The sequence below is a fragment of the Parasteatoda tepidariorum genome, chromosome 12, assembly GCF_982258835.1.
Source record: "Parasteatoda tepidariorum strain Cologne lab strain chromosome 12, Ptep-v5.0, whole genome shotgun sequence".
NCBI classification, from domain to species: domain Eukaryota; kingdom Metazoa; phylum Arthropoda; class Arachnida; order Araneae; family Theridiidae; genus Parasteatoda; species Parasteatoda tepidariorum.
The window spans coordinates 21,075,686-21,092,983 of NC_141766.1; the positions used below are offsets into that span (position 1 = coordinate 21,075,686).

At 26.8% G+C, this 17,298-nt stretch overlaps 1 protein-coding gene across 1 annotated transcript; it reads right to left on the reverse strand.

Annotated features, from left to right (window-relative positions):
• Nucleotides 1-925: 925 nt before the first annotated feature.
• Nucleotides 926-13,901, reverse strand: LOC107440514 (hemocyanin A chain). Its single transcript, XM_043047556.3, has 9 exons — nucleotides 13,638-13,901; nucleotides 10,051-10,274; nucleotides 8,425-8,633; nucleotides 6,863-7,259; nucleotides 6,629-6,757; nucleotides 5,450-5,584; nucleotides 3,831-4,017; nucleotides 2,478-2,701; nucleotides 926-1,275 (listed from the first exon to the last, which is right to left on the reverse strand). Exons 1-9 carry the CDS (start codon nucleotides 13,840-13,842, stop codon nucleotides 1,087-1,089), a joined length of 1,899 nt encoding a protein of 632 aa, XP_042903490.1. The 5' UTR covers nucleotides 13,843-13,901; the 3' UTR covers nucleotides 926-1,086.
• Between the last annotated feature and the right edge of the window lie 3,397 nt (nucleotides 13,902-17,298).

Consider the following 17,298-nt stretch of genomic DNA (forward strand, 5'->3'; position numbering starts at 1 on the left):
ATCTTTTGATACAAAAAAATTAAATTGTTTCTGTAACTTCAACATAAAAATAATAATAGTTCCTCCCTAATGTTGTGTTTGTTCTTTAAGTAGTATACATCTAAGAGTAAAAATTATTGAATGCATAACTTGGCTGTATAAATTTCATTGCTAACAAACCCTTTAAATCTTGTGTAATTTATGTCACTGCTCTCTTATATACATATATTTTTTTTTTAAAACTGATTATACCCTCCAAGTTATACTGTGATAAATTTAATAATTGATGTTTAAAAGTTAAAAAAAAATAGTAACACTATCTTAAAAGTCATTTTAAATATTTGCTTTTCTCTTATATGCTTATTTGAATTATTTATCTGTAATTCTACCAACATATCTAATGTTAATATTATAAAAACAGAAGAAAAATTTCCTGTTTGAAAATTACTTCTCTAAAATTGTTGCAAATTTTATCTTTGTACAACAATTGTTATGAAAAATAAATGTTTGATTCATAATTTTTTTTTTTTCGTTTTCCAAAAGTTTTGCTATTTTATTATAAGGTGTTTCACAGTTCTGAATATTGTATATTTTAAATTTTTTTTAAATAAATTTAAAAATAAACATAGGCACATTCTTCTTCAGCAGCACTACAGCCCAGTATTTTGCAATTTTATGTTATAATTTAATCATAGTTGGTTATACTTAGCTTTGATTACAAGTAACTGATTACTCTTGCGAATTGATTACATGTAATCTTGAATCAGAAGTAATTGCTAACATGTAGTTTTGGTTACAAGATATTGCCAACTCTTGACCGTTGTTCTCAAATGTAAAGAGTAAATTAACTTAACATTTTCCAAGTTGAAACTAGCTTTCATGTTTTTTAAAATGCAGTTAATAGCTTAAATTTCAAATGGTAAGTTAAAAAAAAACGCAACACAACTTTTTTATGGGTTTCGAACTTTAATGTTTTCAAGATAATTAGTTACAATTCGTAAATTACAATTTCTCATTTTCTTTTCATCGCCTTATTGGTTAAATTACAAGTCCAATGCTTAAAATATTGCTTAAATTATGCAGGAGAAGACAGTTTTTATTGTATGTTTAATCCTGGAATCGAACTGTGATGTGAGTGAGTTTCATGTTAGGTTGAAGGAATTCAGCATGGGTTTCAGCAGTGATGGTTCTGTCGAATGGATATCCCATTGCTCGTTTGTCTGGATATTTCTCATCCATAACACCGCAATAACTCAGGGCATCATTGCAGAGTTTTTCAGTGCTGGTTGCAGCGACCTGAAAGCAAAAATACATAAAGTGAATTTTTTAAATCAGGAATTAACTTTTAATTAATCAATAATTGAAGAGGTGAGTAACAAAGATGCTAAACTGAATTTCTGTGAACTTGGTGAAGAAATCATCTGTAGAATGTATACAATCTTTAGAAATAACATTTTCGTTTGTTAAAACAGTGTTATTGAAAGAGTTAACTGAATAAATTAATCTTCTATTCTTGGAATCGATTATAATTATATTATTGAAGCATGTTAGATAGCAAGGGCAAATCGGAATTAACATCATCATGTTAAACATGATGTTACATTCGTAAACTATAATTTCTCGTTTTCTTTTCATTGCCTTACTGGTAAAATTGCAATTTCAATGCATAAAATACATAAAAACATGAACATTATTATGTTTAATTAATGAATAGTTAAATAGATGAGTAAAAAATATGCAAAGCTACTTTTTAATGAGCTTGGTGGGGAAGTCACCTGTAAAATGTATCGAATCTTTACAATTCGTAAATTGCGATTTCTCATTTTCTTATCATTTCCTTATAGGTTAATTGTTAGTCCAATGCGTAAAATACATGAAAACATTAATATTATGTTTAATTAACGAATAATTAAAGAGATGAATAAAAAATATGCTAATTTACATTTTAGTGTACTTAGTGGAAGAATCACTTATTGAATGTATACATTTTTTAGTAAGATTTTTACAAAATTTTATTTTAATCAGTGTTATTGAAAGATTTAACTCAATAAATAAATCTTCTATTCTTGCAGTGTGGATCATAATATATTGTTGAAACTTGTTGAGCGGCATGTAAGGGAATTTGATGAGAAAACCAGTTTTCTTATGCATAGAATCTCCAAAAAAAGGTTTACAACATTTTTACAGTCTGATTGAAAGAGTTGACTTAATAAATTAGTTTTCCATTTATTCTTGCAGTAAGTCATTCTGTTAAAACATGTAAAGCGTTTTTTTTAATAATTTTGGAGCGAAAATCAGCTTCAAAATATATAGAATTCTCGGAAAAGGTTCATAACAACTGTTACCAGACCTCTATATTGTCGGCTTAACATCTTTTAAGAAAAATATTTTTTGCTATAAAGCTAAAATTATCTTTTAGCCATTTTCTTTTTTATTTTAACTACTTCAAATTATTGAGGCAATAAAAGTTTCAAAATATATAAAAAATATTTTTTTACCTTATCCTTTTCTCCATCAGAAATCATAACAAAGAGATCGAAAACCATGCCCTTGTCGTTACCCTTGGGTACCAACAAATGTTGGGGCCATCCACAGCTGCAGAATTCAGTACGATTTTCTTGCAAATCTTCTCCGTGCAAAAGCTCTTTGAAGGTGTAGGTTGATGAGATAGTCACGCTAGAATCGGTTGAGCTCCTTACAATTGTGTTCTTTCCTGGTCGCACTGCAAGTAAAAATATATTCATTAAAGAAAAATAGTAGAACGTAGGGTCAGTGATGATGCACTAATTCAAACAGGACCCTAGTCAGCCGACATCATCAAAAATAAAAGATATATTGTTAAAAAAATGGCTTATTTTTATTATTTTTTATTATTTCCACTGTTTGTTGTTGAATATCGTTAGTATCGTTTTGTGATCAAGCCTCGGCAATTATTCGACGTAATATACATGCATGGTACATACAATATACATTATCATTAATACTTATTGGTTCTAGAAAAATTTGCAATATCTCGTTTATCACTGTGTTTTCGGATGAAGATGGCGGTGGTTTAATTGTTTCTTTAACTTACATTGTTTATGGACCTGCAATTTTAAAGAAGTTTAGGAAAATTTCTTCGTTAAATCTGATTATGCTCATAATAATAAGGTTTTATATAAACTTTTAAGCGATAAATCAACTTTTAAGTATTAAATTAACCGTTTTTTCAAAATTTTCCCGTTGTATCGATGATCTCTTTAAAGCAAGGCAACCGTCTTTTTTTGCCAGAATATCGTGTCGTTTTGATGTTGCAATGCGTTTTATTAAATATACATCAAATATCCTTTTTCTTCTAATATTTTTAAAAATTCAAAAATCCTCATTAGATAAGAATTCTTATACTACTTCAAAATTATACAGGCCTTTCTGTAATCACTTTCTTTACAATATTGTCAAAACTGAAGTAAAAAGGTATATACATTAGGGATCACAAATGAATGTATAAGCGGTGAAAAAATGTTATTTAAAACGGACAAATCATAGTCAATAAGGGTGATATTCAACTTCCAATGCGTATTTATTTTTCATTTTATTTTTGACGGTGGTTTTAGAAATAGATACTAAAGGTGGGGATTTCGATACACCCTGTCTTAACACAAACTCTTTATATTTTCAATAATCGTTAATTACCAACAATCAAATTATGTCCACTGTAAATTGCGAATCTTGAACTAAAACTGTAACAGATTAATTAAAATGGAGCAGAAAATATATTTTTTTTATTTTGACATGAAGTTGGCATTTAATTACTGCTTTTATTTTATGAAAATTATAATTTATATAATTAAAATATTGAAATTTATGCTTACATTCAGTGTGGAATTTGTCCATTTCGATGAACAATCTCCTTTGATCGTCCAATGGGATGACGTTGCCAAGTTCATCGTATTCTGGAGCAAGGAAAATCCTTACAGTTGCAGATTTTTCAGCATTGCTGGCATTGTTAGCAGAGATAATGTAAGAGAAAGATTCGTGGTCAAGATGGTGGTACCTTGCCTAGTTTAAACGAAAATGTTGTTATTTGCTGTAGCATAAAAAACATTTTGTGGAATTAATTATACGGTTTGTGGGAGAATTAAAGCGATTTATTTCCATTAACAATGCATGCTAAATTCAAAACCAAATATTGTTTAAAGTTATTTTTAAAAAAAATCGAAAATTAAACTTCGAATCCCAGCGATGACTGGTCTATACGAATTCCACATCCGGCTTGCTCCGACCACAGTGCTGACGTAAAAGATCCTCAGTGGTTGACGGATCATGGATTAGAGTCCCCTTTTCGCTAGGCTAATCGTGGGAGGTTTTCGAGGTTTTTCTCTCCATGTAAAGCAAATGCAGGTTAATTCCATCAAAAAGTCCACCACGAAGACATATTTCTCCTAATACTTGATCCCTTGAGTTCCCTTGTCTTCTGGATTGGGTTTTTAATTACAAGGATACGTAGGTGAACATTAGTAGTCCTAAACCCAAAAAAATTGGGTCGGCTGTTCAACGACGGTTATAAAATGAAATAAAAATTAAACTCAGTCGGACTATTTCAGAGCACTATAGCATTAATAGCTTTCAAAACAAAAAGAAATATAGGAAGTGAAAATTAGTCGACACAAACGAGGAAAATAAAAAATAATGAAGTTGCAGCAAGGCCAAAGATGGCTTATATTTGTAGTTACCATTGTTTCTATTAGTTGTTCTATTTTTCTAGTTGTTTTTAATTGTTTCTGTTAAATGTTTTAAATATTTAATAAATTGTATAAATAAAAATAACAGTATTAGTTGTTTTTGTAATTAATATAAACGTAAATACTTTTTCTTTACGTTATTATTAAATAAATGGGAAAAATAATAGCAAATTAGTAACTATTACTTTGAAATCAAGAAGATATCGTATAGGAAAATATTAATAAAGAAATTAGATAAATATTTTAACAATTATTGTTTGAGTAGTCAAACGCTTCAAGACTTAGACTTATATATAATAATAGACTTAGACTTCTAGACTTAACTAAAATACTTTGCACCAGAAAGAAAGCGTTGTACCTTAGTGTTTTTTTCAATTGCCTTCACATATTAAATTATTTCAGTCAAAAAGTATAAATTACATTATCAAAAATATTAGAGCAAACTTTATGCAACTTTAGTAAAATGAACCATATTATTATGCAGATTAATACGTCTTTCGTTTTTATAAATGGTTTATCAAAACTGAAACATGATTCATTATACCCTTTAATTAAATTGTAGAAATTTGTATGATATTAAAGTTCCAAGTACTGTGTTTCAAATTGGAAGCGATATTATAGTTTAAATTTTTCCATGAGAGTAGTTGCTTGTATAAATATAGAACTTTTAAGATCGATATAGAATATTCAAGATCGATATAAATATTTCGAGATCGATTATTTGGATTAAACATTCGCATGATACTTACTCTGACTGAAGCTGGTGTTCCAAATTGGAAGCAGTGAGAAAGTTCCAACTCATCTTCTCTCATGAAAGTGTGGATAACATTCTGGATCTTAGCATTAACAGTGACATCAGTGACGGAGACGTCTGGGAAGTTCAGCTAGATTGATTGAAGTCAAAATTTCATTTTATTATTTAATATAGCACAGCTAAACTTTTAAGCTGTCAAAATGTTGAGTAAATATGAAATAGAAAACCTTTGTCAAATTGTTTATGTCAAAGAATTGTAGCTAGTGTTATAGAAGACAAATTTTAAGATCTATTCTTTTAATAATGGTATTTAAACTATTTCTAATGTCTGCAAAATAATTTAAGACATTTTTTTGAATGTATAAACTAATATTTGATTAAAAGGCAAGTAAAATCACCATTATAAAACTATAAAAAAATTAATATACTCTAAAAAATCTGATTAATATTTGATTTAAAAGCAAGTTGATTCACACAAAAATATTCTCCGCAGCCAAACTCTGACTTTTATTTAGGTAGAAAATTGTTTTGACTAGAATCTTAGATAATCCGTAAACTTATAAGAAAACGCTATCATATTTTAAGTGACTTGTAAATTTACTCACTAAAAATTTAAATATATATATATATATATCATCCTATTTGGCTAGACAGCCCAGAGTGAGCCAGTGCCTTCTTTTAAATTCTACTCCACTGCTTTTATTTTCTGCCACTCTACTACTGCTTTTTATTTTCAACACTTGTGAGCCAGTTTCTTTCCTGGATAGCAGGGAAGTTAGGTGGAAAAATATCACCAAATTGGCGATTTTTAAAAAAGTTTAATAACTTCTAAAATATTTAAGTTATTTGTCTGTTCTAAAGCTCAGATAATTCGTCTGGGTAAGATTATATGTATATAGTTTAAATTCCTCGCATTGTTTCAAGTGTAAGGCACTTAAATTATGTTTTTTTTTAAACTTTCTTTGGCGATAGAGCTTATAGCTTGGCGATAGTAATTGAACATTGGCGCTAGTTAAGACATTTCTCATTATTGTAAGTACGGTTAGTTAAGTCTTAAGACTCTTTTCATGTCTTAAGTAAGTACTTCTGATTTAAATAAAATTTTCTTGGATACTTTTACAACAGATCCGGAAAATTATGTAATTCAAAGATTTATCATAAATACATAACTTACGTTATCCTTGTCATAAACAGGCAAAGTTTTCTTGTATTCTTGGAAGACATTGTCAATGAATCTGTGGAATCGGTAGAAAATAGGATCTCTCAAGCTGGTAGCTGTGTCATTCATGACACCTGGTGTTTCCTAAGAAAAATATTTCATGACATTTAATTTAAAGCAAGGTTTCTTAGTTATATATCAAGTGCTCACTTTTTAATGCTTATTTAAGACTGATTTCGAAAATCTTACCCTGAATCGACCATCAGGATCATGGATGTAAGCCATCATGACGTGTCCCCAGTTGTGCAAGTTGCCATAGAAGTGCCTGTTCTTGGAGTCGTAGCTAGACTCAATTAAAGAGCCAATGATGTCTGCACCATGTTCCTCATCAAGAGCGATATCATTTCCCTCAGCATCAATTACCTTTCCAAGATGGATGGCTTCCAAAATACGTTCGGTCCATCTCTGCATGTCCTGGACATCTACTTGTCTCATGTCGTGCATGGCCAAACCACTTGGACGTGGAGCATAGTGACGTCCACTGGCAATATGGGTAAGATGGGCAGCATAACCTTCGAGGGGTTCTTCAAAGTTATGGAAGGGTACCATTCGGTTCAGACCGTTAGAGAAACGTTCGCAATCGTACCTAAAAATGATAATTAATATATTATAGTAATTATTATATTATAATAATTATTATAATTATTATATTATTGTATGTAGCATATTGATATAATTTGATTCAATTTTGAATCATAAATTTTTTGTTTTGTAGTCCTGTAACATTTTCATTATATTATAATAATTATTATATTATTGTATGTAACATATTGATATAATTGGATTCAATTTTGAAGCATAAATTTTTTGTTTCGTAGTCCTGTAACATTTTCATCTCAGAAGTTTTGTTTGAAAACCTTCTCAGTTAATTTTCAGAAATTTTATAAGGTAGACAAAAATTATCAATCACCATTGCTTTTATACTTTAGTAGGTGTTATGAATATTATTTAATATTTATATGTAACATATTGATGGTAATTAGATTCACTTTTGAAGCATAATTTTTTTGTTTTGTAGTCCTGTAACATTTTTATCTCAGATGTTTTATTTGAAAGCCTCTCTCAGTTCATTTTCAGAAATTTTATAAGGGAACAAAAATTATCAGTGATAAATACTTTTAAACTTTGATAGGTGTTTATGAATAGAAAAGCATTTATAAGTATTCTTAGATATCTTCATGAAAGATATCAGTTTTTATAATAATTAAATAGTGAACTACTTTTGAAACAAATTAGGTGGTGTTCATCTAGTAATAAAAGACAAAATTAATAATTTTGAAATTTTTAATTTTTCAGCATTTATTTATTTACGTGCTTTTATATTATATAAAAGGATAAAATGGTTAAAATAAAAATGTTTTGATTTTATTGAATTAATTTAAAATAGCCTTGGTTAATTTATATAAAAATAGATCTAAAGCTAATTTTTAAGTAAGTAAAAATAATTTATATAAAGTTGGTTAAAATAAAAGGGTAAAAGAATAAATCCTATATAAAAATTATTAGTTTTTCAAATTGATTTAAATTTCAAAAAAATGGCTTTATTTCTTTCGAAAATCAAAAAGAAAAAATTTTTTTCAAAAATTTTCTGAATCAATTTAAAAGTTTTCAGTTTTTTTTTCTTAGTTGCGAAGTTAAGCGTTTTTGATTCAAAAAATTGAGTTTGACTGGTTTTGGAACCAAACGTCTCACTTGTTGAATTTTTAAGGGAAAAAAATTATGTTGATAAATTTTGTCTAGTTGTTTCATACCTGGCACACATTTGTTGATGCATGTAGTAGAAAAGTTCTCCTTTTCTGTCTTTTGGTTTTCCAAAGAATTTGACATCATAGACGGATGGATAAACAACGTGCCAATGCCAATGGTGAGCATTGACTCCAATATCTTCTCTGTAATATGCAAGCTTGTATTCTGGATCCAAAACGTTACCGGTTGCATGAACATCAACGATGACGTCACTCTAAATTGATATTTTTAAGGAAAACATATTTTAAAATACAGAATGTATTTTTAAACAAAAAACATTACATTTAAGAGAATAGGGAATGTTTAAAACAGGGAACAGCGTGCTATTCCTGTCAACGTGTTCCATTTAAAAACAGGGAACAACGTGTCAATGTCAATGGTGAGCATTGGCTCCAATATCTACTCTGTGATATGCAATCTTGTATTCTGGATCCAAAACGTTAAGGATTGCATGAACATCAACGATGACGTTATTCTAGATTGATATTTTCGAGAAAAACATATTTTAAAATGCAGCGTCAATTTTAGTCAAAAAAACAAACAAACATTCTATTTAAAAAGCAGTGAATGTTTAGGGTGTCATGTAATCACCACCTTTAATATTGCTGGCAATAAATGCAGAAGATGAATTTATTCTAATAAGTTTTGAAGTAGTTTGGTTTCAAATGAAAACGTATGCTTCCGGTTAATAGTTTCTTGATGCTTCTATACATCCTAAATCGGATTTTCAAAAATCACTGAAATATTCCATCGAACTCTTTAATTGTAAGATAAAGTTTTAAAGACGTTTAAGCTTCTATACAGCAATGATTGCCTACAGATAACATATTTCCTCCGAATTGTTTTTCAGATTTCGATCTATTATATTGTAGTATACATTAAAGATCAAATAATTTTTGATATGCAATTTGAATTTATCCCACTCTTTTTTATTTTTTAATACATAAATTGGTTTAAGAATTAAGAGAAATCAAGTTTTGAAAACATCAGTATGCTAAAAATTAAATTTTTAGCCTTCTTTCTAAAAGATTTAAATATATTAGGCACATTATCTTAATTTGATGTATTTTTTTAAATATGATTATATTGTAAAAAATTCCTAATTTATCCATGATTTCAACTTCTTTTTAAAGAATCATATGTATGCATTTTTTACTCTATACTTTCGGAGCAAAATAAATAAATAAAAATAAAATAAAATAGATTGCTTTTTTACTTTAATAGTAAAAGCGACCCTTTGATGTATTGTGATTTTTTTTAGAATTATTTATTTATTAAGAAACATTCCAAAAAAGCTTATACTTGCAGTCCGCATTTCTAATTTTTTTTAAAATAAATTTTAGCGCCCTAACTTCTGAGTAAATAAAAATTGTAAAAATAGTCTACTTTTCAGATTCCAATGGTTCGAGCAACCCTTAATCTTTCTTTTGTATAGAAAAAATAGTAAAATTAGCCTACTTTTTAGACTCCAATGGTATGAGTGATCCTTAATATTTATAATTTTTGTATATAAATCTAAGAATTTTTAAGTTTCAATTTGAAAACTTAAGTGATATAACATAACATAAGTATTGAGCCGTAAAACTACTATCTTAAAAACCATGAAGCAAAATATTGTTTTGATATCGTACCTCATCTCCAACTGGCTTGGTTGTAGCAATGGAGAATGCTCTGAGGAGAGTATCAGCTGGTACAAACCTATCGGCGAATACTTCCTGAATGGGTGGAACAATGACTCCTCTACTATCAAGTCGGTGCAAGATGGCTACCTCAGCAGCATATGCAAACAAAGTTGAGTTTACAAATGTACGGGCTTGTTCAGCCAACAGAACGAAATCATCAAAGTCTTTTGCACCTGAAAATAAAACATGGTTAATTAAAATTATTAATAACAATTAAAATTTAATAGGGATAGCTTAAGGGATATATGGAAAGCTTCTGAGACTGGTGATTCGGGTCTGAATTCAGTTATTTCAGAGTAACAACCTTCTCTCAGCCTATACAGACCAAAATTTTGATATAAATATTTGTCAGAGGCAAATTGAATCAAGAGTCAAAAGTACTGGCACTTTGGGAGCATAATCTGTAAAATCCATTTTACCTTAAACTTCATATAAAAGGGGTGAACTATATCGAATATCGAAAATAACTTATTTTGATTACATGTACTTCAAGTAAATGAAATTTTGTTTCATTTTAATATGTTTAATATTGTTAACATGATTATTGATGATTAATACACTGTATTATGGTTAATATGGTTTATTGTGGTCAAAATTGTTTATTATTTTAATGTATTACGGTTTATTTGCTGGTTTATTACTTTCAGGTTATTACAAAATATCAACACACAATAAAAAAACTGTCCATATTGTGTCAAAGTTAGAAAAGTTTATTTTTTCCACTTTTTCAAAGAACAATAAGATAATAACACAGGTGTAAAAGCAAAATCCTTATGCAAAAGAAAAAAAAAAGCTAACAATATTTTTGAACTTTTTAAACGTTTTTGAATTAAATAAACTATTTTTCACTTTAGAGTTTAGAAGGAATTTAAGAATCATCATGTTTATTTAATTTAAAATATTTGAATAATTTTGAATTGTGAAGTAATTTAAGTCTAGCTGGAAAAGTTTTGATTTTTTGACAGTTTTGATTTAATAAGATTTCGGACAGTTTTAGTGTATTTTTTTTTTTACTATTTTTCTTTTGAATAATACTTGTATTTAAAAAGTAGTTATTAAATTATTATTTATTTATTTATTGTTTCATAGTTCGTCTCAAAATATAGAAAAAGCGGTTTTAATCTAGTTCATTCAATAATATTTAGATATTTTGAATCTCAAAATTTTTATTTTCAAATCTATATTAGTAGATATAGGTCCAAAAGAGATGAACAAATTCTTGAACTATTACACTGATGTTTTAAGAAATGATTCTATTAAATGAAGTAAAAAAATCTTTTTAAGTGACATTTATTAATTTTATTCTTTTTATTGATTGTTTAATTCTTAATTATGTTTTTTAAATTGTGTTTTGATAAGCTCTTTCATTTTAACAAAATAATTTACAAAATTTTAATTAAAACTTTTAATATTTAAAATTTTATTTGGTATAATATATCAACGCAAACTGGCAAAAAAATAATCTAAATTATTCCATGAAAATTCTTCGAAATTCTCTTAACCTTTTCATCACCTGGCTATTTCAGTACAGAAATTTGTATAGTGCTAAGCATAAAAAAATCATATAAACTCTAAAAAATATTTTGTTTTTCTAGTTATCACTAGAATATATATAATTGTGATTTCCTAAGACTAAAGTCTTAGGAAATCACAATTATACGATTTTAGATACTAATATATAGATTGAAATTAGTAATTAACTATAGTCGTAAATTTTTTTTGTCTAGATAGATGCCGTTAATGTTTTGAAATGGACTGTCATTTATTTTGTCAAGTAGTTGAAAATAGAAAATAAAAAAGATTCTGGTTAGGGCGTATATATGATACTAATAACGAAACATTTTAATTAATTTAAAATATAAGGCAAATAGTTTCTTACAAATATCTATAATATTTATATATATTATATTTTATGTACATTATTTATCTATAACATTTATATGTACTTAATTTATAATAAATAAATATTATAAACTGAGAGTTAGTTAATTCAAATTAACTTTAGCAATTTGTGACACGAAGGGCAAAGTCACTTTTAGTTTTCTGCTGTAACTACCAAACTAAAGTTAAAACTAGAGACAGAAAGCTGTTATTAAAATTAATATTTTTAAAATTAGTACTTAATAAGTTTATACTTTCAAAAGTCATTGACTTTTTTCTGGCGAAATTGATAAAATGAAAGTTTAATTTTCATTTTAAGAATACAGTGAACTCTAAAACTTGTAATAAGCTGTAATTATAAACGATATATTTTTTTTTTTTTATTCATTATTAGGAAAAAGATTTACGAAAACAAAAAGAATGAGTTTTAGATAATAGTTTTGCATTGATAAAATATGCTTGGACATTTTCAATAAAAAAAAGATTCTTCTATAAAACATTTTAATTATAATAACAGAACGATTTTGCAAGAGTGCTTAGAACATTTTGTTTAAAAAATTTCTGCTGAAAATTTAATCATAAGCTTTAGATGAAATAATTATTAATAAAAACAATCATGAACCTAAAAAAAAATCCAAAATTTTTGTGATCAGTATACTTAGGTACTTTCAATTAATTTTATTTTTTAAAATTACTTTAAAAATAATAACTTTCTATTAAAAAACTTTTTTATGTAAAATTATTTTAAATGTAATAATTTATTATTCTTATTAATATGTGTAGAAATTTTTGATTATAAACAATTTTTATTAAATTATACTTTAATATAATAATTTTAGATCAGAAAAATATTTTTATTGCAAAGTGAGTTATTCTTTATTATTGTAAAGATGCCTAAAAATTTTTGATTGAAAAATTGTTTAAAAAAATAACTTACAAGATTTAAATTTTTTTAAAGATATATTATTACAGTTTAAGACAGTTTTATAAATAATAGCTTTCATTAAAAATCTTTTAGTGCAATTATTTAAAGTTTAATAATCCACTTTTCTTGTAAATATTAGTAGAAGTTTTCGTTTATAAATAATTATTATTGAATTGCATTTTAATAAAATAATTTTAGATTCGAAAAACCTTTTTTTATTGCTAAAGTAATTTAAATTTAATTATCCTTTACAATTGTAATGACGCATAGAAATTTTTAATTGAAAAATTTTTTAAAAAATAGCTTCGAAAAGTAAAATCTAATCTTATTATAAATATGCTTATATGATTAAAATTTTTAGAAGAGATATTTTAATAAAATTAATTATAAGTGCAATAATTTAACAAAATTTCAAAAAGTAAACTAAGCAAATTTAAATTTTGTTTAAAAGACTTATTCTTTCTTATTTTGTTGTTTAAAGGTAAAATAGTTTATTAAAAGCAAAATAATTCATTAAATAATTTATATAGAGATATGGTAATTATATAGACCTCTTATATAATATACAATTAATATAAGATATAATTTTTATAGAGATAATAATTAATAATGGTAAAATAATTTATTATAATGAAATTTTGGAACAAATTAATAAGGATGATCTTAAGCCAAAATATCAAAATTACTTTTATATGTGTCTTAATTATTTGTAATTAAAAAAAAGACTTACTGTAGAAAATTTCAACGAGCCTTCGTGCTTCTTCCAAATGTTCAGGCAAGAAACAGGAGAAGAAAGCATTGCTAGCCAATTGTCCTACTTTGCCTACAAGACGAGGATCAATTTGATCAGTTGGGATATTTTCACCTGTAGCTGCAACATTAAGTCGTTCAAACAGCTTCAGAACACGGACTTGTTTTTCGTGGAGGAGCGACATCTCGTTGATAATTCGGTTTTTTGCAGCTAAGCACAACCGGGGTCTAGCACGAATCTAGCACCATCGATTTGTATGGCCACATTTTATACGAGACCAGAACGAGCATTTTCTAAGAAATGTTTGCTTTCGTCTACTTGTTAGAAAGCAACTCTTGTATCTTCGCCGAAAACGTCTTTGGATGAGCTATTAATAAAACTGGGATTGGTTCTACGATTGTTTGATTTGTTCAGGAAATAAGATTGAAAATGGATTGTAGATATGAAGATAAGATTCTGATTTACTTTTCTTTCATTATTTATTGCTGGAAATATGCTTCAAATGTGTTTCTGAATGTTTTGAATGAATTCTAACAAGAAGAATAGTCAAAGCTGTTGCAGTGTTTGGCAAGATGAATTGATTACTTACAATTAGTAACTTGTAATCATAATTGTGATTGCCATAATCATAATTTGCGATTATCATTGTAATTGTGTAATCATTAATGCTTAATTTATGATGCATTATTTATGATTAGTGCAATCATGACTACTTGTAATCCTGATTGCAATAATCATAGTTTGCGATTATTATTGTGATCGAGAATAATCATAATTTACTATTGAAAATATCAATAATTTGAGATACAATTATTATCTTCATTACAAGCAGCAATAATTTACGATCATGATTGAATAATTACGAATAAATCCAAAATAAGGCAAAGAATTCCCAATAATTCTGTTTGTGTTGTATTACATAACTCAAACATAAATTAAAAGAAAAATTTATAAGCTATTCCTACACGCTTCAATTACAAATTTGCTAAGCTACTCAAATTGCTTACTCAAGAGAGTAAGTATTTTCACTCAAATGAAATTATCTTTAAATGGAAACGCAATTACAATTAGTAGTCCACTATTATAGAGCACTCAAAAGCTAACGAATCTTGCAATCCAAAATTTTTTCTCTGAGAATAGGCTATATATAACCTCAGTTTGTAGCATAAAAATCTTCTCTTTAAAGAGAGTTGTTTTTTTTTCAATTTATAGAAAAAGAAGACATTGTTAAGTTGCAGTTTAAGTAAATAATAATCTAATAGCAATATTTTCTAAGTTGTAAAAAAACTGAAAGCGAATTTATCCATTTTTCTTTCAAATTGTAGTAATTTCTTGCAAGTAAACATTAAAGAAAAACAGCTTTTTTTATATCAAATTCCATTAGGATATAAATTAATTGCTATTAATTAATGCATCTGTTGTCTATTACAGTATCTTTAATTTCTAGACAAAATTTCTATTTATTAAGTTTCACTATTTACCAAAAGTAACTTTATTACAAAAGCAAACTTACATTTGCTTAATAATAGAAATCTAAAATTTTTGACAATAAGATCGTCTATTAAACACAGGCAAAAAATAAATTTTAAGTTAAATTATTATGATCAGCAATTTTACTTACTCGATAGATAAATGTGTATCACGCATTTTAAAAGGGAATTAAAATCCTTAACTCTAAAAATTTGTATAATTTATTTGTCTTTAGTATCATATTAATATTTTATTAAAAGTCATGAAATAGTTATATGTAAGTGTATTATAATTATGATTTTTAGAACTTTTTTATACCATATAGATCAGGGGTTTCCATCTTACATAAGGCCGGCCATAATTAAAAACACAAATCAAATGGCGGGCCCCTACTTTATCAAAATTTTAAGTAGGACTCTTTTATGCTTGAAGGAACATTAAATATTAATGTCAGATTTTTACCAAGTTGTACAAAACAAAAGTATTGAATTGCAAATTAAAATAAGATGTAGATTTTTAAAAAATTTTAATTGCACATAAAAAAAATTCGGGGGCTACAATAACTTTAATGTGCACCCATGTATTAAACAATTAATGTGCAACAGATATCTAATTCTTAAGATATAAAATTTTAAAAGCAAATTTAAAAAATTAAAACTTACATAATAGCACGCAAAATGTTCAATGACAAAATTGAGGTTTGTCTGCTGCAACCACCAGAGAATAGATATTTACATTTTAAATTTAAAATTTACAAATGTGTGTGTAAATATTTTCGTCCAAAATGAGTGGTTTCAAAAAGTTAAATCGGAGAATTTCTTCGAGAAAATTTTTGATACACGCATGCTAAATTATATTCACATAATACAAAAAAATGAAATAAAAAAGAGCAACATACACGATTATTTTTATGTATGACTAAATATTTTCTTGGATGCAAAGCCTGAGAAATAATTTTTTTTTGCACCGTTGGTATGATAAATTTCTCAGAAACTAGGTTTTTATTAACAAGAAAAATATTGTAAACCCATATAGATTTTTTACGAAAATTGTCCGCAAAAAAATGACAACTAATATATTTTAGTTCGTGAGCCACAAAAAAATGTTTCACGGGCCGGATGCGGCCCTAGGGCCGCCAGTTGGAAACCACTGATATAGATTATGCATTTAGATGCAAATGAAAAAATAATTTACAGTTGATTTGACGATAATTTTTAATGGTAAACAAATTTTTATTGAATAATTGAAAATCGGGTATATTTAGGTTAAATAAATTGTGGGGCTTTGATTCTTCTAACTTACACGCTTTCAAAATGCACTTAAATTCTTACCTTATTATTTGAAACATATTTGCCGAAATTGAGGACAATAATAAAGTAAACAAAGGGCTACAATAATTCGCACGATTGTTTTCTAGATTGTACACAATTCAAAATGCCCCTAAATTATAATTAAGCATTACCTTAAAAAAATTTTTTAAATAGTTTTAGTGGTGTTCTCTTTTTATTTTCAGACTTTCAAGTTTTGATGAAATACAATAGAGGTTAAAGCTATGATAATTGATAAATCGTATCTAAAATCGTTTGTCTATAATAAAAAAAGCGAAAACTAATTATAATCCTTTTGCGGGAAACTTTCAAAAGCACCCTGAGAAAAAAGTATGGTCAAAACCCAAAAACTATAAGAATTTGGTGAATTTTAACGTGTTTCTGGCTCTCTGAGAATATCAAAAAGCGTTGTAATTTTTATCGAAGCACTTTGGTATTGATTTTGGAAAAATTAACAATTAAACATTATTTTGTGATATGCATTAAAATTTTGTAATTTTATCATGATATCTTAGTGCATTGTATAAAAAACCATTTATTCGGTTAAATTTACTAGTCAGTTTTGTATTAATGTATCCTGCATTAAACATTTAAGAAACTGACCTTATATAATTTTAGAATAAAATATAATTTCGTATTTTGCTTAAAATACAATGATTCTACTTTTAATTTATTTATCTAACATTTATTTTTAATTAACATGTTTTTTAAAATGCAAATTATGCATCGATAAAACAACAGTAAATTTTCCCTTTTTAATGTATCTCACGTAAAACACTTGAACAACTATTCTGACATAATTTAAAAATTGAGCATTTTCTTGTATTTTTCTTAAAATTTAA

What these genes read in the sequence shown, in the direction of transcription:
- LOC107440514 (XM_043047556.3), bottom strand. Translation starts at nt 13,842, where the DNA reads ATGTCGCTCCTCCACGAAAAACAAGTCCGTGTTCTGAAGCTGTTTGAA. An exon ending in GAACACCAGCTTCAGTCAGA is followed by an intron (nt 4,018 to 5,449) that starts GTAAGTATCATG and finishes CGTTTAAACTAG; the next exon opens with GCAAGGTACCACCATCTTGA. An exon ending in GGACAAATTCCACACTGAAT is followed by an intron (nt 2,702 to 3,830) that starts GTAAGCATAAAT and finishes TTTTACTTGCAG; the next exon opens with TGCGACCAGGAAAGAACACA.